Source organism: Monodelphis domestica, chromosome 8 (genome assembly GCF_027887165.1).
Source record: "Monodelphis domestica isolate mMonDom1 chromosome 8, mMonDom1.pri, whole genome shotgun sequence".
NCBI classification, from domain to species: domain Eukaryota; kingdom Metazoa; phylum Chordata; class Mammalia; order Didelphimorphia; family Didelphidae; genus Monodelphis; species Monodelphis domestica.
The window spans coordinates 4971781-4996234 of NC_077234.1; the positions used below are offsets into that span (position 1 = coordinate 4971781).

A 24454-nucleotide genomic window follows, 5' to 3' on the forward strand; every position below is an offset into this window, starting at 1 on the left:
ATGAGATTATCAGGAAAACTAAAAAATTCCCCAAATTATTGCTTTCCTTTTATTATTTTTATTTATTTTCACTTTTATTTGAATAAACATTTCAATTTATTATATTCAAAATTACCCATTTTACATTTCATAATGCTTTCTATCTCTTGTCTGTTTTTTAAATTCTCCTCCTATCTGATAATAATAAATCTGATAGGTAATATGTTTGCTGCTTTCCTAATTTCTTTATAATAAGTCCCTTTTTACCTAGGTCATGTGTCCATTTTGATCTTATCTTGGTAAATGGTATAAGATGTTGGTCTATATCTAGTTTCTGCCAAACTGCTTCCCACTTTTCCCCACAATTTTTGCCATTTCCCTATCATTTTGATCACTAGCTGATTTCATCATTTCTATATTTGTATCTCATTACATGAGTAGGCATTCATTTTTATTGATTGGCTTTGTTTTTGGTTAAATCCCTTTGAATTCTTTTTTTTTCTGAGCAAAAAGAAAGCATTACATATTACTATCTTACATGTTCTGGTCTTCTTTATTTCAGTGATTCTTTGATCTCGTTGATAGAGAATGTGGATCCTTATTTCATAGGAACAGATCTCAACGCAGGTCTGCTTCCTTATCTTGTGCCACTTGTGTTCTTGTTCTCTCACAAAGTATTCATAGACGATCTAGCTGAAATGCATAAGAACTTTCCCTTCAGTGTTCATATTTTCATTTCTCACCCCCATGAAATACATAATTTTTAATGGGGAAAGTCAATGTGCTAAATGGGGCTGAAAAGGTGGTGAAGGAAGATGGTGAAATTTGGAGAGTCATCAACAGAGCCCAGAAGGGAATGAAAGATGACTGCCCTTGACTTCCTCCCATGATGGAGAATCCAGAAAGACTTTATCATTGGGAAAGTAGATAAGAATAGTAGAGGCAGGGTACAGTCTGTGAAGATCCCAGGCACTAAGGGAAGATAAAGGAGTGGGAAGCAGCTGAGGCATGATGGTCAAGCTCAAATAGACTCAATCATCTGACAACACTAATCTTGATATTCTATATGAGCGTGGGTGAAGATTTTCAAGTTCACATGCCCAAACTGCAATTTCAAGCTGCATATGAGTCCCCCCCCTACCCTACATTACCCTGGAGAGTGAAGGGAGGAAGTGCTCACTTTGGGGTGCTGGAAAGAGCAGTAAGGCATGCAAAAAAATATCCTCTGGGATGCTGGGAAGAAGGGAAATGAGCAGCTCCCCCAGTATTGGCTCTCCATGCACATCAATACTTTGCCAATGCTTTTCTATACAGTGATTCAAATGTAACCCACCAAAGGTTGACAATCCTAGGAGTCTCTTATCTATGTCTTTCTTGAACCTAGGAGGTAATTGGTAAGGGCTTGCTGAATTAGCTAATAAATGAGTTTAAATAGGTTAATTCTCTTGTGAGAATCCAGTACGATTTGGATGTATAGGGCTTTGAAAAGTTGAAAGTGTTATGAAGATGTCATTTGTTCTCATTATTAGCAATATAAGTATTTGTATTAAATGTCATGCTGTGAAGCCATCGGCTCTGCTGGTATTCTGATCTGTCACCTTCTAAACTGTTCTCAACCCACAGGTAGCTCAGCTTCCTGCACAGACAGTCTCCTTTTCTTTACACAGACTTCCATAGCCAATGAGATGACTGATGTTCACAGAGATGCTTCCTGGGCTCTGAATCTGGCCCAGCTAGAGCCAAGCTTTGCCAAAGATCACTTTTCCTGGCACAGGGAAGCAGATTTTAGGGACACAGCTGCTGAGCTTTGGCACAGATGCCAGCTTTTCCTTTTTTTTTTCTTTGATGGTCATTCAGAATTCCCAGGATGCTGTCCAAAGTAGCAAGGAAATGAATCCCACAAGAGGCCATCCCTTGGTGGGGAAGAGGAAGGGACGAGCAGGAAGCTCCTCTGGTTCTCTGGGGGAAGCTTTGCCGTTAAACTTCTTTTCCAGCACACACATTGTCCATGCTCCAAATTTGGGCCACTGCAGAACTTTCAGGGCAGCTTTGTTTCAGAGAATGGGATCAAATGAGAAATTTGCCTCCCCCTCCCTTCATATTAAGGGGGTTCTCTCCACCCCCTCACCCTATTCTTCTATCCAGAGTTAAGGTTAGAGTGGTTTCCCTAAGCTCTCCTTTCAATATCTGGGTTAAGCCATTGAAATATGAACAGGCAATTAAACATCTGGGGCAGGCTCAGACAAGTGCCAAATGAGAAATGCAGGCTTCGGGGCTATTTTTCAGAAGAGAGTGAGATCACGCTGCGCTGGGGTGGTCAGGGATGCCTGTGTCCTGAGGTGGGCTGTAGGCTGGCATTTCCAAAAGAGGTTGAAAAGGGCAGGGCAGGGCAGGGCATGTATAGAGAGCCAAGATGGAGGTGAAGGAGTGCCGGGTGGGAGAACCTCTACTTATGAAAATTCCAATCCAGTGAAGTGACACATTCCATTTTGGGCTCTGGTTACCTGCTCAGTCTGAATGACTGCCTGCCATCCATCTGAAAAGGAGCTGGTGGGGGGGGCAGGAGCCTGGCTGTTAGGACTTGCTTTGGCAGGACTGCTCATGTGGGTGGGCTTCAGCCTCATCATTTGATTTCCAAGGGCTCAGTTTCCCCACCTTGAAAACAAAGAGCAACCACAGGCTCTCCAAGATCCCTGTGACTCAAAGCTTCTGACCTTCCAACCGCCATATTGGTCAGCAGCCCCAGGCCTCCCAATATACAGGCTGTACTAAGAAATCAACCATGCCTGTAAAGAGAAATGAAGCTTTTCCATGGTCACCACAAACTTAATTGAGGAGGAAAATGACCAATTCTATGTGCCAGACGCCAGCTCGGGAGCCGCATATTTAGTGAACCATGAAGACAGCTTCTTGCCCTCAAGGGTTTTGTGGTCGTTGCGTTGTTTCAGGCATGTCTGACTCGGTGGCATCCTTTGGGGTTTTCATTTCAAAGACACTAGAATGGCTTACAATTCCTTTCTCCAGCTCATTTTACAGATGAGGACATTGAGGCAAACAGAGGTAAGACTTGCCCAGGGCCACACACCATTAAAGATTCTTCCAGGGGAGTGGGAGAAGAACAGGCGTGTAAACAAGCAGGCACACAATAGACACAGACCCAAGAGAGTGAGAGAAAGAGATCACGTAGGCATTGCAGTCTGGCACCAGCGAATGAGCTGCTCTTCAAGCTCCCTCCTAGACTGGAAATCTAGACAGAAAATTCATGATTCAAATCTCTTGCCAAGTAGAGACCAAGAATGGCCGCCCTTTAGGTCTCGTTTTCCATGGGTGGCCCTGCTACGCCCAGTCCTGCTACCCTGAGAAAGAACGGGACCTGGAATTTGTCAATGCAGCTTTTGCTTCTTTGGCTGGAAAGTTTTCCAGCCTGTTAAAAACCCAAGTCTCTGGAACGTGTCTGGAAAGCTAATCAATGTACGTGCCTGCAAAGGCAGAAAGCAACCGCCAGATGGCGCTGTGTCATCATCACTTACTCTGGCTGTCCATAAGCTAGCGGGAGGACCAAGTCTGCAGGAGGCTGAATTTCTCTTGGGATTCTCAGGCTCTCTTATGTAACGGGCTTGTTTGAATTCCCTTTCTCCTACTGGGTATGGCCTGTGTGCTCTGCTCCCCTCCAGGCCGGTGCACTTCTGTCTAAATGCTAAAGAGCACACAAGCCCATTTTGGCAGGAGGGCTATTAGAGCCCTCCGCCAAAGAGAAGAACATGAAAAAGTCAAGGTCAAGTGGACACACAGACGTCTGGACAAGAAACAAGGCAGCCGGGGAGGCAAGGGAGTGTCAGGTAGGGAGGGTTTCAGGCTCAGGCGAAAGGATGCTGGAAAGGCAGTTTTGTGGGGCGATTTTCCTCCCTCAAGATCACTCATCAAGGTCATATTGGAGAGCTTTGCTAGGCAGGGGAGAGAAGCAATTTAGTCATTGTTGAATTCGTGGATCCCAGAAGCCAAAGGGGACCTCAGCTATCATCTAGTCTACCCCTTGCCCTGCCCTCCCCCACCCCCAACCCTCCCATGAATCTCACTGAGAGGAGGTGGGGAGGGGTGGTGAAATGATGGGTGATACTTACTGCAAAAGCTAGCCCCAGCCGTGCCCTCTGCTTCCAGGCAGGTGGTTAATGCATACTGTCAGATCAGAATCTCTCTCCTCTCTCTGTCTCTTCTCTCTTCTCTCTCTCTCAGTCTCCCTCCCTCCCTCCGTCCGTCCGTCCCTCCCTCCTTCTCTCTCTCTCTCTCTCTCTCTCTCTCTCTCTCTCTCTCTCTCTCTCTCTCTCTCTCTGTCTGTCTCTCTGATTCTTTCTCTCTCTGAATCTCTCTCTCTTTCTCTTTCCTGTGGCTCTCCTTTCTCTCTCTCTCTCTCTCTCATTCTCTTTCATTTTATTTTGTTTTTATCTAGTCATTCTCCTATTTTCCTCAGTATGGAGTGCATCAATATTCAGGCAATTCTTCATGATTCATTGAAATCTGTGCTAGTCTTTACCGGAGTCTCTAGTACTTTAAAATTCACTGCAGTGACATCAGGGCCCATTGGGAAGATGCAGTCCTGCCTCCTGGTATTTCTCCAAAGCCTCCCACCCAGATTTGAGTTAAAAAAGGCCACATACAGTTAGTTCAGGCTTGTTCAAAGCTCATTCTGCCTCCCTGGAACCCTTCTGTTAGTGCCTCTATACAATTTGTGATGCAGTGCTAATCTCTGTGCCTTCCCCTGACTGAGCTCTAACAAGCCAGAGCCATGAACACAAGGGGGCAATCTTGGGTGTTGAGAGTGGGCTTTGTGAATGTCTTATTGGGTGAGAAATGAAGCCCTAGTGTAGGAGTCAAGGTGAAAGCCATGCATGCAATTCCTTGGAGCTTTGGCTGAGCTAGAAATAAGCTGATTTTTTCTGTGCATGTAACCAGGATCAAGTAGACTTTCCCTGTAGGTTCACTTATATGAACGGAAAAAAACTAAAGGACTAGATTAAAGTCCTCTATGGGGCAGTTAGGTTGCACAGTGGTTAGAGCACCAGGTCTGGAGTCAGGAGGACCTGGGTTCATATCTAACCTCAGACACTTCCTAGTGTTTAAACTTGGGCAAATTACTTGACCCTATTTGCTTAGCTCTTTCCCATCTGTCTTAGAGTTGCTAAGAAGATGGAAAGAAGGGTTTAAGAAAATCATCTGAAGATTCTCTGTCCTCAGACAAGACTGAATCCTTTCTGTTCACTTCTCTGAGAGCCTGAGGATATTTAGCCTCTTACTTCTCTCTGAAAGCTAGTTAACTAGCTTTCAGGAAGAATCTCTGAGTTTGCTTTTTTAAAGTAACAAGAATTTTATCTGATTTTAATACTCTGACTTTTCCAGAGGGCTGTTTCATAGCTTCAAAATAGGTTCAATTAGAGTTTTCTTTTAAACTGTAATTAATTGCATAAGTGATGAATTGGAAATGAGAAGGAAAAAAGTCTGAGTCCTTTATCTCAGCTAATTTTTGTCATCTTTTAAAATCTTGATCACTCTGTGAGGATAAAAAGCATGAAGCTGGGATGAGATATGATTTGAAAGAGAAGAGGCCTTCTGTGCACTTTTGGCTTCCTGACTACAAGAGCTTAGAAAGCCATCTCATCATAAGAGATCCTACCCTCTCTGGCCTCTAGAGATCAAAGGCATGCACTGGACTGAGGATCCTGAGCCTCATCCTCTTAGACAGTAGTGCACCCCACTGGAAGTATTTAGATCTATCCAGGTTCTAAGAATAAATACTTGAAGAGTTCTAATTATAGGGTACCATACTTTTGTCTTTGTAATAATAATAAGTTTTTAAATTGTTATGTTTATAATATAGAATATAAACTCAAGAGTAGGTATTGTTTCATTCTTTGTACTGGTGCTTCTAGTTCTAAGCAAAATGACTGACACATAGTAGGCACTCAATAAATGCTTATAGCTTAATAGTTTGGTTTAATAATTGGCTATCACATTTCTCAGGAAATCTTGAGAACTTTTGAAAGTTTTAACAAGAAGAAAAATACATAGTATTGAAGATCAACTTAAAATATTCAGTTCTGCTATATGGCCCCACAGTCTCCCCAGAGGCATATGGACATTTGGAAAGGACCAGAGCAAAGTGATAGTTGTGGTATTTAAGGGCATTTGAAGGTAAAGGACCCAATCCCTTTAAAAGAAGATGGATGCTGGAGGCAGCTGGGTATCTCAGTGGATTGAGAACCAGGCCCAGAGATGGAAGATACTAGATTCAAATATAGCTTCAGATATTTCCTAGCTCTATTACCCTGGACAGGTCACTTAATACTCATTGTCTAGATCTTATCACTATTCTGTCTTGAAACAAATACAGATAATTTTTTCTAAGGCAGAAGATAAAGAGTTTATTTTTTTTAAGAGGATGAATGCAATTGCAAATATCTAAATTTCATATTAATGAATTAGGAAGGCAGAGAAGTTTCCAGGTCAAATCTAATCTTGCTCAAATAAAAACCTACCTTTTACATTATTACAACAGTTTATTAATGAATACAGAAGTTCACTAAGTCTTGTGTCCTTTTTATTAGCTCCTCTTTAGTAAAAAATCCATATGTTAACTGGTTCTTCAGTGCAACTGTCTTTCAGTGAAGGTTTTAGCGATGCCCCAAATAAAATCATAGACTGCCTTAGGGTCATTTTTTGCTAAACTAATTTTCCCAGTGACTTCAGAAAGTGACCCAAACTGTAGGCAGCAGGAAGTGAGCAGCACTGGAGGGAGGGAGGGTAGATTTCTCAATGTTTTGTATGCATTTTGTCACTTGATCACACTAGCACTGTGAGACAGGGACCCCAAATGTTATTTTCATGTTACAAAATGTAAAACTGAGTACTAGAGAGATTCAGAGGCTTGTTAAATGTCATACACTTTGGAAATGTTGGGAGGCAAATTTGCAGGTGAGCATAGCCTGCTGTATCTTGTGCTACTTCGATGGTACCCTTCTGCCATTGGTTGTTGAGATTGCTAAAACTTATTGAAACCATCAATCTATAGTGAGCCTTATACAATCAGAGGTAAGGTGGCATTCTTATCTAATAACTTCTGTTCAAATGGGAAATAGATAAAAAAGGAAAAAAGGAGTATGGAAATGTACTGCCTTGTATGAATGAGTTATGGAGAATGCTTTTTTCCTTTCAAATTGTGCTGAAGCACCAGCTTTGAGAGGAATCCTTTCCTGATGCCTCCAGCTACTTCTGTCCTCCTGCCCCAATTATATATTAGATTTATTTTTGGATGTACATGTTGCTATTACCCCCTCTCTGATCCCCCACCCCTGGCAACATCTATATCTATATCGATATCGATATCGATATCGATATCGATATCGATATATACCCTTCAGTATAGAGTGTTTTATTTTGGGTTTCCTACCTTCAGCACCCAGGACAGCACCTGACTTGTAGTAAGCAGATCCTAAAAACCTGTCCATTGTTTGATTGAGAGTGTGCATTGGTCTTCCTGACTTTCTAGCATTGCTCTCAGGGTCTAGTGTCTTTAACCTTGCTGGTCCTCACGCCTGATCTGGTCTCCTCCCTCCTCTTTTTAGTTTCCCTGGTTTCCTTCAGGGTCCAGTTTGTGCCATACTTCATTAGGTCTTTTCCAGTTCTTCTAGATGCTGTTTTCTTCTCATCTAGCATTACTCCAATTTACTCCATGGAGATTTTGTTTTTACCTAGTTAGTTGCACATAGTCCCTCATGTTATAATGTAAACTGTTTGAGGACAGGGTTATATTTCCATTGCTTTTCTTAGACAGGGATCATAAAGTAAGTCAATCTATTTTTCACCTCTCCCTGCAGTATCTGAAGGCCCTCTCCCAACCAGGATGAGTTGCCAGTATCTTCTACCTTCTGGGTTTTTATATCCCCAGGGATGAACAGTGTCTCTGAGCAGGTGGAAAGTAAAGGTGCTTAGAGATTGACTGAATAACTGAAATACTGATTTGACTGGCTAATCATGTGAAAGTGGCACAGGCTAAGGCCCTTTATCCTGGAGGTGGTAGAAAAAGTGCCTTAATAAAAAAGGATTGGGGCAAGGGAATGAATTACTTGTAAGTAAGACCATGAAGTCTTACTTTGTGGATTCCTTTCATGGTAAAACCAGAATAACATGGAAGTTCAAAGGTAGGAAACCTTTAAATTCCTTGGGACCTGCCTTGCTTTACAAGATGGTGACTTGTGGCTCAGTCCTTCATAATTGCCAGAATTCTATTTGTTTGTTTCTCTTGTTGTCCCTCTCTGTCTCTGCCTCTGACTGTCTCTGTCTCTCTGTCTGTCTGTCTTCCCCAGGGGGAATAATAAGGGAAATCAGAGGAGTTCACCTGAGGACAGTCATTTCCTATCAAAAGAGTTCATTTTACCCTAGGAAAGAGTAAAAGCTTCCCCCCTCTACTTTAATCATACAAAAGTAGAGATTGTATTGTGCAATATCTTCTTGTCCACCCCCACCATTGCTCTGATGATCCTGAGAATCCTGTCCCCTGGGTCCAAGATGAAAACAGCCAGGGGACTAACATCCAGTATTTGTTAACTCATTATTTACATCCCAAATATCTTCTATGCACCCTTCAGTAGTTATATGAATGCTTATATATGTATGTATATTTACATGCATGTATGTATACATGGGATTGGATGACACTGAATAAAAAAGAACCAGAAACTTAGTTTCTTACCTCAAGGAATTTGGAAATATTTTTCAGAAGTAAAATACGTATCCACATAAAAATTAGGATTCTGATTGATGGTCTTCAATAAGTGCTGCCTAGGAATGCATTGCTCAGGCCTCAGTATTCCCTCACTCAGGGAACTACAATGTCATGTACAGAGTGTACTAAGACCTCTGGCTTGAACTCTGAGAAAATGGGTGATGTACTAAGAAACCAGATGGATCTGATTCTTTCAATCTACAAGAGGTTTGCAAAATATTCTTTCCTGGGCAAAATTGTGAGTAGACAATGTTAGTCCCCAAGAACTGGGCTCTTTTCTTTCCTCTTACCTTTAAAATCCTTGGCGGCATCCCTAATATATCCCCTTATCTTTAGGTTGTCTGTGAGAGGGACTCCTTAAGGACTGTAATCCATATCTACTCTCTGGGAAGAGTTGAATAAACTTACAGTAAATCATCTGTTAAGGATTACTATGGAATTACTAAGAACTATGGAATTTCAGAGATCCCAACTTGTACCTGAACTAGGATCACATCTACTTCTCCGAGAAGTGATAATTCAGTTTTCATTTCTCTTAGAGACCTCTTGTAAAGCCTCACTACTTCCAGAGGCAGACCCTTCCACTTTGGCCAGCTTTGACTTCTTAGACAAGTCTATAGCAGGGATCTTAGATAAGTTAAATATGTTAGATTACCTAGAGAGCCCTCACATAAGAGCATACATGAGGGTAGCAGTAGATCTAAGTCTGACCATACACATAATTCAAACCTAGTTTCTTGTGAGATAGTAGTGGCTTAGAGAGCATAAATATTCTGCAAAAGTCTTATTTTAATACCCATCAAACTGTGGACATAATCCTCCATTTGGGTGGAGTTGTGGAATTGGAATAAAAGTTCCACTGGGTATGATCAAGCTGGAAAAACATAGTTTTGAAAAGGGCTTGGCTTTCAAAAGATTGTGTCTGCTGCCCAGGGACCAATCTACCTTAATAACATCATGGTGATGTATGTTAACAGAGAACTAGACTTGTTAAGTTGATCAAATTAAATGCTGATAGAAGCATGGAGAAACAAGTCTAATGTTACATTGCTAGAGCAGCTGTGAATTGTTATTTTAGAAAACAGGATGGAAATATACATTAAGAATTGTGAAGCTGTTCATGCTTCCATTATGCTTCCAATTTAATTGTACTATTTCATCAGGTCCTAAGAACATTACTGAGAGGATAAAATGCTATGAAAGTATGAAAAGTATGAAAATATTCATGAAAGCTTTGCTTTGAATGACAAAATAACTGGAAATAACATAAATGCAATGATTGGGAGAAATGGCTAAATAGAGTCTCATATTTGAATGTAATGTATTTTATTATATTATTAGAAATTAGAAATATTGTAAATAAAAAGAAAATAAGGGAAACATGTGAAGGGATGAAAAGAGAAGAAAACAGAATAAGAATAACTTATAATATAACTACATTAAAAGAGTAGCCACTAAAAATTGTCCCTCTGGTAGTCAGCTTAGTGGTAAGATTCATGCTTGACTGGACTAACTCTCAAACACAAGGTACACCATTCACACAACCAAATCCCTGTTCCCTTCTTCACATGCCCCAGTTGGATTTGATAGAATCTGAATTACAACATTTAGGGGAGGGGATTAAGGGATCACTCTAATGGCAATTCTGTTTCTTTACCCAAATGTAGGCATTTCATCCATTTATGTGGAGAAGGGGATCATCTGGGTAAAAACATGCTTTACTCAACAGCCAATTCCATTATTTCTTTTTCTGAGAGCATGAAGATATTCTTTGGCTAGCTAGTGACTAAATATACCTAGTAGAGAATTCACTTTTGTCTTTTCCTTCCTGCATCTACACAGGATTTAGATTTAGGCAAGGATAGTGACTGCTTTTAAAGTGGTTGCCTTGGGCTAAGACATGATTATAGCTGTGTTCTAGAGAATAATGTAATGCATTTTAAATCACAGTTTCATTATATAATGGCATTTTCTGAGAGGCAGATAAAGACAACAAGGAAGAGAGAGGTTGCATTTGGGTGATTAGAGCAAAAGCCAGATTTTTTAGGGATGAGAATTAAATGAATTGAAAGGAGAGGAACTGTGGAGGCAATGAGAATGTATGTCTAGGCAACTTACCATGGAAATGGTGACAAAATAAAGGTCTGGAAGTAAAGGTCAGTTTTCATACTTCCTATCTATTACCACTGTGTTTGCAGGAGGAAGTGGGATGAGAGAACATAGGATCAGTGTTAGGTAGGATGGGCAAGGAAGCAGTGTCTTCTGGAAAGAGTCATATAACAATGAGAGCTAGAAGCCAGAGGGAATATGAGAGGAAGATGTCTAGAATGATGGACCATTTCTATAGAAAGCAAAAACAAACTAAAAAGGAGTGGGTTCAGAAAACCCAATGGTAGCAGACAAAGAACAGAATTGGGATATGGGCAGAGAAGGTTAAGGGGAATGAGACTGAAAGTTTAAGAAGGGAATTGGAGGGAAGTTTGGGTGAGCCAATTGTGGGACCATCACAAAAATCAGAAAAGTAATATCCAAATGTACTTGATATAGGAGTCCTTCTGATATAATGTAATTTCCAAGAAGAAACACTATTAACTGGAGAAGCAGATCAAGAAGAGACTTTCGAAGGAGATAGCCATGGAGATGAGCAGTAAAAGATTTCCTAACACAGCTGGGGCTTTTGAAAAAGTGCATATACTGCTTATGGGAGAGGACAGTCTATTTCTCTTCAGTTCATACAGAGACTTGATTATGAATTGCTAGCTATTTTATAGTTAAGATTTGTGTTCAGATTGGGTTGGATATGGAGTCTTTTGAGGGTCCTTTCTGCCATTGAGTTTTGGTGAATTACAGCAGAGAAGCTAGACATAAGCCTTCAACTGCCCAAGAAACTAGGCTAATGCCTAAGATTCACAGGGAAATTCTCATCCCTTTGAAATTATTCTGAGAATTTTATGAAAAAGAAAAGCTTTTGGTTTTCATTTGAACCTTGATGGCTCAGGAAGCAGCTAGGTGGCTCCTTGGACAGAATGCTGAGTCTCTGGTAGGAGGAACTAAGTTTAAATTTGGTGATACTCTTTTGATCTGTATGACCATGGTCAACTCAACATCTGACTGCCTGATGAAAGGATGTACAGAAGGAAGACATGACAAAGCATTCCAGTATCCTTGCCACAAAAACTCCACGGATAGCTATGGCTCATGAGATCATGAAGAGTTGGACACAACTGACCAAAATCAATATGATGCAGAAGGATTAGTCTCAGAGCAATAGGAAAGATATGATCAAAATATAAGAATTGATGACAGGAGAATAAAAATTCAGAGGGACAGCTAAAACTTTGTTTCATGGCAGAGATAGAATCCAAAAGGATCTTGACAACCTGGGACCTTAGGTTGAATTTAACAAGATTGATTTCAATAAGAATGAATGTAAATTTTTTTTCCTTGAGTACTAACATGTCAAGTGTGTCTCTTTAAAACGTGGAAAGTTTGGACAGCCTGCACTTGTTCTGACAAAAGTTCTAGGTATTCTATTGGACTTCAGTCTCAATGTATTAACTCTTAAATAGGGCACTATCCCCTGAAAAAGAGGGGAAAACTTTAATAGTTACACACTCTTCCCCCCAAAAGAGGGAAAAATGAATAGGTACTTATGCTGCATTAAGAGAACTGGAGTAGCTTCTAGTTCTCAGAAGGTGAGAGTTCTATTGAATTTTGTCATCATCAGAATTACTTTGGAGCACTGTGTTCAGTTCTAGACATTCCTGTTTCAGAAGGGCATTGATAAACTGGACTGTTCAGAGAAAGGACAAAGATGGTGAAAGACCTTGAAATCATATCATTTGAGGGTGGAGGAACTGGACCTGTTTAATCTGCCCAGAAGTGAAAACTGGAATGACAGTGGAAGCAGAGAGAGAGAGAGAGAGAGATGAATTTAGTTATGTATTTGAAAGGTTTCTTTGTGATTGAGGAGCTAGACTTGTTCCATTTGGTCCCACAAGGCAGAAGTGTTGTTATTAAACTATGCAATGCTTCTGTCTCTCTTCTTTTTATCTCCCTTCTTCCCTTTTACCTCCTCTTTCCTTGTGGCCATTCTCTTCTCTGCTTCTGATTCACTGCCTCTGTCTCTTTCCCTCTTCCTTCTTTCCTCTCCCTCTCCATGATAGCCACAAGCTCTGCATTGGCTTTGTCCATTGTCCTTTCATCCTTCCTCTTTGTTTAAACAAAATATTCTTCTTATGTTTGTTCTCTTATTTCTTTTTCTGAGAGAATAAAAGGAACATTCCAGCTCTTACCTACTTCCAAGGCAAGATCATGACAATCCTAGCTGTCTCCAAAGAATGTATCCAAGTTATAATTATTTTTATTGTCCTTTAAGTTATATTTATCTTATATTTTTAATCATTATTAGAGATTTGCATACATAGAGATCATTTTAAATAGCTTATCCTGAGCTAGGTATTTTCTCTGATAAAACTGCTTCCTGGTCTCCTTAAAGCTTAGATTGTCCCTCCCCCCCTCAAAAATGTGTCTTTAATTACTGGTATTCTGTATTTTTATTCATGCTGGTATTAATGGACTCACATATATACATCAAGCAGTGTTACACAATTTGAGGAAAGTTCAGAGAAAGATTTCAAAAGCAATTCATAAAATTTTGAAAATGAAACCTGTAGGTAAAAGCTCAAAAACTAGATTGTTCTGACTTTAGATGATGCTCCACTGTGGCCTTCAAGCATAGACATGATTATTCAGGCAACAGAGGATGAAGAACCCAACCACCTGTTTCCCTGTTATGGGGCAGGAGAGGTTAGTTTTCTGTCTCTCCAGAAAGGATTCAAGTTAGAGCACAGGAAGAACTAAATTTTTTTCGGATTTATTAATAGGGTGGTAGAGGAATTTGTATCACCTGCTTTACGGATCATACATAAATGTCAGGCATTCCCATCTGCTGGCAATTTTATAAACCTGGCAAAAACATGAACTCTGAAATGGAGGCTCCCTTCCAGACTTACTATTTTTGTAGGTTCTAATTCATGTACAAGCATTTATGAAGTACTGCCCAGGTGCCAGGTCTTGTGTAAGAAGTAAGACAACAATGAACAAGCCCCTGCCCCAAAGTTGCTCATAGTCTATCTATGAAGACAGCAGGTATCCATAAAAAAGCACAAGTTATTTAGAAAGTAACTTTAAGGCAATTAGGAAAATGGTAACTAGATAGCATAGTGCATAGTAGAGCCAGGGATATCAGTTCAAATGTGACCTCAGAACCTACCTGCTACTGTGGAGAACTCATTTCATTCCTATTTACCTCCTTTCCTTGTCTGTAAAATGGGGACACACTCAAGAAAGAAATGGCAAATCACTCAGCCATCTTTGCCAAGAAAACCCCATATGCAAAGTTCATGGAATCAAACAGAGTTTGGATACATTTGCATAATAATGAAGTAGAAGAAAAGGAAGCAAGACCAATTGGTAGTAAGGAAATGCCTTTCTTATGTAAAAGGAGACATTTGAGTTGAGGTTTGTGGATGCTTTTGATTCTAAGAGAAAAATGGCCTCGCAGCCTGGGCATGGGACTTGGCTAGAGCAAGGGAGATAGGAGAACAAATGTCCCATATGGAGATTAACGTCCTTAACTGGATTGTAGAGTGTGAAAATGTGAGTGATATGTAACTAGCCTGGAAAAGTAAACTGAACCCAAGTGAAAGTGACTTTAAATGACAAACTTATTTGTATTTGCACCAAGATGCCACAGGGAGTTGTTGGAATTCACTGATAAGAAGAGTTACATGGTCATGCTGATACTTTAGGAATTCTTTTGACTCTATGAGGAAGATGAGATGAGGGGAGAGACTGAAGGCAATAGTCTAGGTCTGAGGAAATAAGGGCCTGAACAAGGGTGGTGACCCTCTAAATAAATAGCAGACAATACATTTCAAAGATGTTCACAAAGCAGAATCCACTTAATCCAGCAAGTGATTAGATATGGGGCAAGGGAGTGGAGTTGAAGATAACAAAGGTTTCCAAATTGAAAAACTGAAAGGATCATGATATTCTCAAATATACAGTGATTTTTGTTATATTATTGGGTACATTTTGTGACTTCAAAAATATTTTTATAGTATTAAACTTTATCCAACTTATTCATGTTTTTTGGTTTCATTTTTATAAGAATGTTAATACTGATAGGCTTCAGTTCTCTACTAGTAAATGAACTCTGAACAGAAACACACATTGGAAAATCAGGTTAACTTTCTATTTACACGTGATATAAACCCTTGGTGAATTTTAACACCCTTTTTTTTAAAGGAAGTTGGAAAAGAAAACTATGTTTTTTGGCAAAGATAAGAATTTGCATGGGACATGTTGAGTTTGAGATGCAAGTGGGATATCCAAAGTACCACATGGTGGCAGCATTACCTCTTATAATATGGGATTATAGCTGTTCAGCATCTTGGGGAACCATAGTCTAAAACCTTCATTTGCAATGTGAGGAAATGGATAGACAGATGTTGAGTGATTTGTCCTAGGTCACACAAATAGAAAATGGCTGAATCAAAAGAGAAATTTGAGTTTCCTTATCCCCAAACCAGTGCTCTGTCCATGGTACTACTTTGAAGGCTCTAAGAATGGTGCCTTCAAATTAGAATTGATCCACTTTTCCTCTGAATGCTTTTGAAGCTGAATAATCAATTTCCATGTTTAGAAAGGGAATTTGCTTATTTTTTTTTAAGTTTCTGATTCATGATCTTTTGGGTTCTAGATTCGGGGCTCTCCAATATTTCTTTGCAGACTAACACATGAAAGCATACAGTAGCAGCACATTCATAGCTCTGAAGGGAGTCAGAGGAACTGCAGAATGGGAGCATAAACACTCATAGTAGTGGCATATTAGCATATCTGATTGCTCCCAGAAAATGTCATCCATCCCTAACCAGTGCTATCTTTGAGTGTTGTTGGAGCATTTGAATCTTTTGAAATTTAGATAAAAGAGATAATCATGTATAACATTAAAATATTCATGCAAAATTTATATATATATTGTTATTTCTGTGTATATATTTGTCTGTCTGTGTGTATCTGCTTGACTCCATATGCCTGATAATCCCCTCAATGTTTGATGCATCATCCAATAGAAAAAAAAATCACAATTTCTTAGAACAGAGATATTTCATTGAATTTTACTATTGTACAGTTTAGGACTGTGATGATGAATCTATGACACATGTCCCAAAGACGGCATGCAGAACCATCTCTGTGGGCATGCATGCATCCCCCATTAAAGTTTGTTCCTAGAAAGGCAGAGGGACTCTGGTGGAGCTGTTCCCTTCCCCCCTCTCCACCATGTCTCCCTGCCCCTCTGCTCAGCAGCCCAAAGAAAGCATTTACTCCCTCCACTGAGTGAACTGCCCAGGCCACTCCTCTCCTTTTACTCCTCCCCTGTTTGGAGTAAGAGGGGGGAGGAGACAGCACTTGGACTGGGGGACAGGGCACATTATGCAGTCTGAGGGTGGAGCATGGCACATGGTCTCTAAAATGTTCACCTTCATTGGTTTAGGATCATAGATTCAGAGTGGGATGAAACTTTACTTAGATGCCTTCTTGTTTCACTACTTATTTTAGTGGAAAAATTGAGACTCAAAGACTGATATGACTTGTCCAAAGTCACAAGGTTAGTAAGTGACAAAGCGGAGGATTTAAATTTGGGTCCTGTTACTTGAAATCCATTTCTCTTTTCCATATGTGCCATCTTGACCCCCTGGAGAACTCATATTCCCCACCCTGCTGCAATGCAGAAGGAGATGAATATACTATGCATTCTGTTTTCTTGGCACCTGCTCAATAAAGTAAGGCCTCTTCTGAAGTCAAGTTTGTTGTTTTCCAAAGAATAGTTTCTTTCTAGGTTAATAAAGAGCTTCCAGGAAGATTTTTATCTCTGTTCTTCCAATTGAAGTCATGCTGAATTCTCCTTACAGATTCCCTTCTTTGCCAGATGTCCATTTCTTATAATTGTATTTTTCTCATCTGCAGAATCAATCCTTCTATTATTATTATTTTTTCAGTGGGGTAGATATAATTTCAGATATTCCCTGATAACTTAAATCCTTCCCAAAGCAATGAGAAATGATCATTGGAGGCATTTTTTCAATGTCATGGTGTTCTCATAATCTTCTCATCTCCTTATGCCCTTATTTATATCCTTTAAAGTTCTCCCTCCTCTTGTCCTACAACAAAATTTCCCATCATCTTTTGGTTCTGATGTCTTTTTCATGAACCAAAAATTATTCTCCAGGATCCTGATGATATTTTGGAAAAGGTGGTCATAAACACCCCTATGTCTCAAACCAGGAACTTACAGGTGCAGACAATCATTCAAAGTTCTTGCTAGATTTTGCTCTTCTGGGTGACCTACTCTGATTAAAGTGACAGAAGTTCTCAAGTGCAGGGATATTTTGGGAAAGTTGCATAAACCTGTTAGCCATGTCATAGAAAACACCTGCATCTCAAAGCCCAGGGAAGAAGGCTTTGAGAGTAGTAAGAAAAACTTCTGACATTGCATCAGCAAAAAAAAAAAAACCTGGTTTTGAGAATAGTGCTGCAAAGGACAATTGTCAGTCAAATCATCAATCCTCCAAATTGAATGGGATGTCAGGGCTCATCTGGTCTATAATCAGGTCAGATGAAGTAGTATATATTCCTCTTGAATAAAGAATTCTCCTCCAGAAATGTTCATCCATTTACCACTGGCTTCCAGTCACCTTCTGCACGAACCTTTTCCTATTCCTCCTCTTATCTTCTGATTGTTAAATTTATGGTTGGACTTAATATAATTTTAGTTGTTCACCAGGGATTTTAATTACTAAATCCCAAATAAATTACTAAAGTCAGAATGGATTTTATGGTAGTTTATTTTACAATAAAGAGGGAAGATATTAAGGAAGAGAGAAAGAGAAGAAAAAGAGAAAGATCCTCTTGAGCTAGGCAGGAGTTCAGAGGACCCTGCCAAAGGAAAGGAGTCTCAAGATGATGGACCTTTCTGGAGGCTGATGCCTCTGGAAAGGCCAGGGGAAAGGGAGTCATCCTTGCCCTCACCAGAAAGCCAAAGAAAAGGGGTCACCAGGAAACAGGTACAGTCAGCACTCTTCTGAATGAAGAAAATTCTCCACTTCAGTAGAACTGCAAGTAGAACTCCAGAAGAACTCTCTCTCACAGGAGGTGTCACTCCAAGTGAGAGTTCCAAGTTGAACTACCAGAAGCACCGAGTTCAGGCCCTTGTCTCTTTCTTTTAAAGACCTTTTTTCTTACATTACTTCCCTTAATCTTTACATCTACCAATCACAGCCTATGCTCCACTCTAGGATCACTCAGAAGGTAGTCAGTCAATTCTGATTCATCACCCACTCTTTCACACATGGGTCACAGACCTCCCACTCAGTGTGTGAGATGGGTGTTCCTATCTTTTTTGATTAAATCAAAATGGGAAGATCTCCATACTCAATTTTAAGTACTTTGCTTGCCCACTTTTGGGCAAAAATAGACAGATCTCTATATTCAACTTTAAGTACCATGTTTACACTTTGGGGATTAAATCTAAAAATAGATAAGGGATTACAATTTAATCTTCACAATTAAGGAAGATCTAAGTACCTTCATTGTTACAATCAAGCGAGTGTCAAATCCAAACTTCACACTGTAAATTATTTCCAATTTATCCTGTTGATATCTTGTTCATACATTGGTGTTTTCATGTTGACTCCCCTTAATCTATGAGCTCCTTGAGGGCAGGTCCTATCTTTTGCCTTTCATAGTATTCTCAGTGCTTAACTCAGTGTCTGGCACATAGTAGGGCAAATTTTATTGACTGTCCATTAATTTCCATGTGGAAAAGGCCAATTAGCTCAATGGTCAGAACTCTTAGTTTGAAAACAAATGATGTGCAAATTGTTGAACCTTTTTGGACCTCAATCTCCACCTTTGTAAAACAGGAAATTGGTCCAGTCAATCTCAAAAAAGACTTTACTAGACAAATCCTCAATTCCTATCCTCTAAGTATGATGCTCTTTATCACTGTGCCCTCTTACTCATTGTATTTAGATTTGCTTTTGAGACCAAGCACAATAAGTCACACGTTTTTCATGGGACAGCCCTTCACATATCTGAAAATTACTATCATATCTCTTCAGATCTTCTTTTCTTTATGACAAAAGTTTTTTTTTTATTCTTTCAATAATTCTCATATAAACTATTCTTGAGGCTTTCCCATCATCACCATCAACATCATTTTGCCTACCACACACTGGCTGCATTAGCATTTGGCAGTCACCTTCTATGGTGTATTGCCCAAATCAGAACACCAAATTGCATAGGGTTGATGAGGTCAGACCATAGCAGTAGTAGATCTTTGGAATTTCAGACAAATATTTCTTAACATAGTAGTTTTGGCTACCATATCACACTGTTTCTGGAGTTCATTTTTTTAAATTTCAAATCTTTTCCAACAAGAACTGATGACTAGCAAAAGTCAAATTTGACACAACATTCAGGACTGTTGGATAGTCATGGCCTACTTCCTTTTCCTTCTTTAAGATACATCCTTAATTTGATAAGAGTGGTATAGAGGATAGATCATTGGTCCTGGAGTTAAGAAGGGCAGAGTTCAAATCTCTTCTTAGACACTAGCTGCGTGGACTTGGACAACTTCCTTCACTACTCTCAGCCTCAGTGTCTACATCTGTAAAGGGGGGGGAGGGTTAGCACCAAATTCTTAGCCTTTTGAGGTTTCAATGAGTTAATATTTGTAAATCACTTTGCAAATACTAAAACAAAATAAAACAAAAAATTCTACATCAGTACAAACTATTGGGAGGGATAGAAAGTTAGGAGGAAGATTTTCTTTCTCTCTTCAGGCATTCTCTTTTGAAAAGGAAAAAAAATCTTAATAAAGTTTCTCATTTTGACCCTCAGGAAAAACAACTCAGAAGATGTGAATTATTATTAAATAGGAAATTACATTATTTTTTCATACAGGTAAAAAAGAAAATATCCAATTCAATGCTTAGCTTTCTCCCTGCCTAACCTTCTCATTCCCTTACAGAGATTTTGTACATTCTCAAGTGCTATTGCACTTCTTGGGAAGACTCAACACCTGTGACATTGTTCCATTAGCACCGTTCTGCCTACTCTGCCTTGAATGTTAAGAAATTATATGCCACACACATCCCACCTCCTGGTGCTTAGTAAGGCTCATGATAATGAAAATGTACCTCATTGTAGCCCTGAATTTCCCATTATTTCCACAAGAGAAGTAGGAAAAGCCATTTATTTGCACATTTGTTTCTCTTCCATCTATTTAAATCCTGCCTGTCCTTCAAAGTCCAGCTTCACTCTTACTGTAAGCTCTAGTTCTCATCTCTATTTTTTCCCCTTTGGATTCCTTCTTGTTTCCTTCTCAAAATTAATCAATGCTGTCTTTCATTAATTATTTGGTGTGTAAACTAATATAATTTCCCAATAATTTATAAACATCAAGCAGGTCTATCATACAATCTATCCCCCACCAGAGCTGGAGAAGAAGAAGAAAAAGAAGAAGGGAGAGGAACAGAAGGTATTTGCAAGACAATTGTTTTCCCAAATCGATGGAGGGGTACCTGGATAGAGTGGTAGCTAGTTATCTGGATAATAAATCCAGTAAATGAGTGAGCATTTAAGTACTTACTTTGTTCCAGGCACACTGTGATGTGCTGGCTGCAAATACAAGGAAACATGATAGTCGCTACTCTACGGAAAGTTACTTTACACTCTGAGAGAAGACAAAACATAAAGTAGAATTGGAAGGAAGAGGAGACTCGCTCAGAGAGGTAATGAAGAGTTGAACTGGGAATGAAGTGAACATGGCTAGAGTCTCTTATGAGGTAGTTATATCTGCAAAGCATGACTCAAGAAGGAGAGTAAGTAGGTCTCATTGTATGGAAGCATCTCTACATATTAGTTCCATCAACCATAGCTGAATGAACTGAACTAAAACACCCCTAATCTTTGCATTCTACATATCTTCTTATTCTTTTTTGAGACATCTGCCTTAGAAGTCTTCTTTCTCTCCATTTGTATTTCTTAACCCCATTGAATTATAAATGTGCAGCCTTGGGAAGTTGGCTCCAGTTTGTACACTCCTTCTCTAAAGACAAGTTAAAGATGGAGGGCAACCCAGCATGAGGTGGAGTTGGCTATGATGAAATGGAATTGTGTCAACTTTCATAATCTTATTTGTCTCATGGGAACACAAGGAAGGATTGGCCAGCCAATTATTGGGATGATGTGAATTTGTGATTTCCATAACCAGAGTTCTTAACTGCAGGTCCTTGAACCCCCATAGGGTCAGTGGATAAATTTCAGAACATCTATGTACATGGATGGGAAAATATTTTTATTTTCACTCATCCCTAACTGAAATTTAGCATTTCCTTCAATTCTGTAAGTAGACAATAAAATATATTGAGAAGGCTATCGCCAATAGCCAAAGGAGTCCATTCAGCAACACCCTGCTACACGTGTGCATGCATGCGTGCGCACACACATATACACATACGCATACATACACACAAGGTCAACGGAAAGTTACTTTACACTCTGTCAAGGTCAAGAACTACCAGTCTAAAAATTTCCTATCAATGAAATGTGATGCTCCTTGCAGGTAAGAAGGAAAGGACTTCCAATCTGGACTATATATTTTGAAGTTGGTTAGGAGAGAATTTTGGAGTGCTTTGGGACTTTTTAGTGAAAATATAGATTATAGTGAAATCCTGAGAGAAATGAGATAGGTTTATTCAGAATGAGGAGGAGAAGGTGAATAATGTGATAGAAGAACCTTGTGAGTAAAGGTGAACAAGAGGACTTAGAAAATAGTATATCTCAACATGTATTGATGAAGGATTGATAACTTAGCTCAAGAGAATATCAAAGGAGGACCTGAATACCCATGACCAACCCCCCCCCCCAATAATCTGAACTATCCCACAGGTGGAATCCTAAAAGACACCCTCCTGTTTGGTGGATCATGTGACTGTGCAATCAAGTCTCATTTTGAAGCCAAGAACGATGGCTGTAGAAGGAGAAAGGGAAATACTCTGCTTCCTAAGGAATCTAGGAAATGAGAAAAAATTATTTCACCTTTAGCCTAGTGAGGGAGGAAGAAAGAGGCAAGACCTGTGGGACAGGAGGAGGGGCTATAGACTGGCAAGGGCATTAGAAGATTATAGGACTTGGAAGAGACTTGTACCAAGTTACCCAATACGAGACAGAGTTTATGGTTCCCTTCAGTTGTACAAAATGACAAATCCAGAGTACCCCTATGGTGGTACAAACTCTGGACTTGAACCAACTGCATGTATTGTACAACAATGGGCTTTAGGGAAGAGGCCTGAGGTTCCTTTGAGAAGCAGGAAGTTTTGAGGAGATACATTTTCTCTGCTTTATATTTCTGGAGTAATCTGATTCCTGGATTTTTTTTTTTTGGAGGGCTAAGCTGGGAAATGGCTTTTTTTTTTTTAAAAAAAATGTGTCCTGCCCTGGATATATCCATGTAAAATCCAATTTAATCCAGCAAATATTTAATAAGTGATTGGGCTGTTTGATCCTAGAGAAGAACCAGGGGGAAAAGGATTTGGGGAGTTGCAAAGAAATAAATTATGGTTGGATTCAGGAAAAAGCAAAGATATCTAGTAGTGAATTAGGTTATCTTGAGAAATAGTGGGTAACTCCTATTTTTAAAGTATTCAAACAGAGAATTCAAGGTCATTTGTTTGGGAGGGTGGGAATTCCTAAATGTCTCAGTCTCATGTAGTAAAATGTGGATTAAATGGGAGAAAGTGAAGATTAACAAGGAAATGACCTTCCTTTTCACTGGGAAAATTAGTTTCCTTCCTTGGTGAGATATAAAGAATTTAACAGACAAGAGTGAGCAGGAAATGCCTTCTAGGCTTGTAGAGTTCATCCATCCTAATTTCTGGATTTTCAATCCAAACTTTTAGAAAGCCTCCAATGAGCCCCACTCCCAATTCACACTCATAGTCTGAGGTTAGAATCCCCAGTGATCAGCAGAATGCTGGGGTAGCCCAGCTAGCCTCTTTCTAGTACCATTGTTCATCAGCTTCTGACCTAAGTATGTTTCCCATTACCAAGCAACCAATAGACAATATATTCTTAACCCTTTTATGTCCTGAACCTATTTTGCAATCTGATGAAGCCTATAGACCTCTTAGAATAATATTAAGATTAATTAAATTAAATTAAAAATAAAATAAAAATATTAAAAACAGTTAAGAAATTTCTAGATTTCTCTTTGTGGTTTGTATGAATTAAAGGGTGTTTTTTCCCCCTTTCCAAGTTCTTAGACTACCTGAAATCTCTTCCTGAGGGGCTCCATGGACCAGGTCAGAAAACCTCTACTGTAGAAAGAATTTTCTTTTAGCTCAGTTATTCATTCAGATAGTAGAATGAAAACAACTGGTCAAAAGATCCCTCCCCCTAAAAAAACATCCCAGCACAAACAGTCCCATAAATATACACAGTCCAAAGGAAAAGGAGGCTTCATTGAAATCAAGCTTATAGGTTGGATGTGTGTGTGCCAAATGAGTAGCACACACTTGCCTGTAAGTCCTTGTTGGAGTCCACCACGGTGCAAGTGAAGCTGTCTCCCTTATTGGCTAATTGACTTTCTGTATGTAAGAGATGCTTATTCTGATAGAATAACACCCCCAATCACCCCAGTTGGCAATGGAGCTGGACCTGGAACTCCTAACTCTGGCCCAGTGATTGTCATTGGGATTGTTTCCTCTTTAAGTGGAAAAGATTTTTTAAAATTCATTGACTTCTTGATGTTAACACCTTGTAAAATTAAACAGCTCTGAGAATCTAATGTGGCATGTTCTATTCTTCACACTTTGCCCAGGCCTGAGTCATTTTCAATTGTTTTTCTGCTCTGTGTCTGCCAGGGCCAAATTAATGGATTCATTTATGACTTGGGTACATATATTTTTTAGCCTTTACATAGATGCAGTTTAATAAATGCTTCATATTTTGCATTAAAAAATTAAAAAGTTAATCTTTTATCATTTTTCATTTTATGAAAAAAAGGTCAAAATTGACATCACCCTAAGTGTACCTCTCTGTGGCTTCTCCTACTATGTGTACAGAGCCACAAAGAGATAGGGATGTCGGTTCTTTCCTACAAAGAAAACAAAGCCCAATGAGTCCTTTTCAAGGGCCCCAGGACAATGCCCGCTTTGAACAGGCTCTTTTCCCTTTCTGAAGTGCAGTAATGGTGATGCTGGTTCTTTGGGTGCCATGCCTCTGCTGGATGACTTCAGGGGAGTGGAGGTACTTTTCACATGCCCCTCTGTTTATTTACGAGACAGAGGGAGCTTAGGCTGCCATTTTTGTTCTGGAGTAGAACTATTTAAAACACAGAGTAATCAGCTGATGACCCTTAGTTCTCATTGACGTTGAACTTTTCCTAAGATCAAAGAAACCCAATCGCATCTAAAAGCTTGGATTTGTCAAATGATGAAATGGGAACTTACTTCACATAATGATTCTGTTGCGATAAATTTATTTCCATCGATATAGCTGTATCTGTCAGACCTCTCAATAACAGTAATATCGAAATAGAAATATATTGCTATAACGTACTACAGCATC

At 39.4% G+C, this 24454-nt stretch overlaps 1 protein-coding gene across 3 annotated transcripts in view; it reads left to right on the forward strand.

Annotated features, from left to right (window-relative positions):
- Positions 1 to 24454, forward strand: part of FGF12 (fibroblast growth factor 12) — a 578750-nt gene that overhangs the window by 274036 nt on the left and 280260 nt on the right. Inside the window, exon 1 of one of the 3 annotated variants that reach the window (XM_007502450.2) lies at positions 53 to 3818. The exons of the other annotated variants lie outside the window; for them this stretch is intronic. Coding sequence (XP_007502512.1) covers positions 3674 to 3818 — 145 coding nt within the window. The 5' untranslated portion in view covers positions 53 to 3673. Of the gene's footprint in view, positions 1 to 52; positions 3819 to 24454 lie in introns of those variants that run through there. 3 annotated transcript variants of the gene reach the window in all.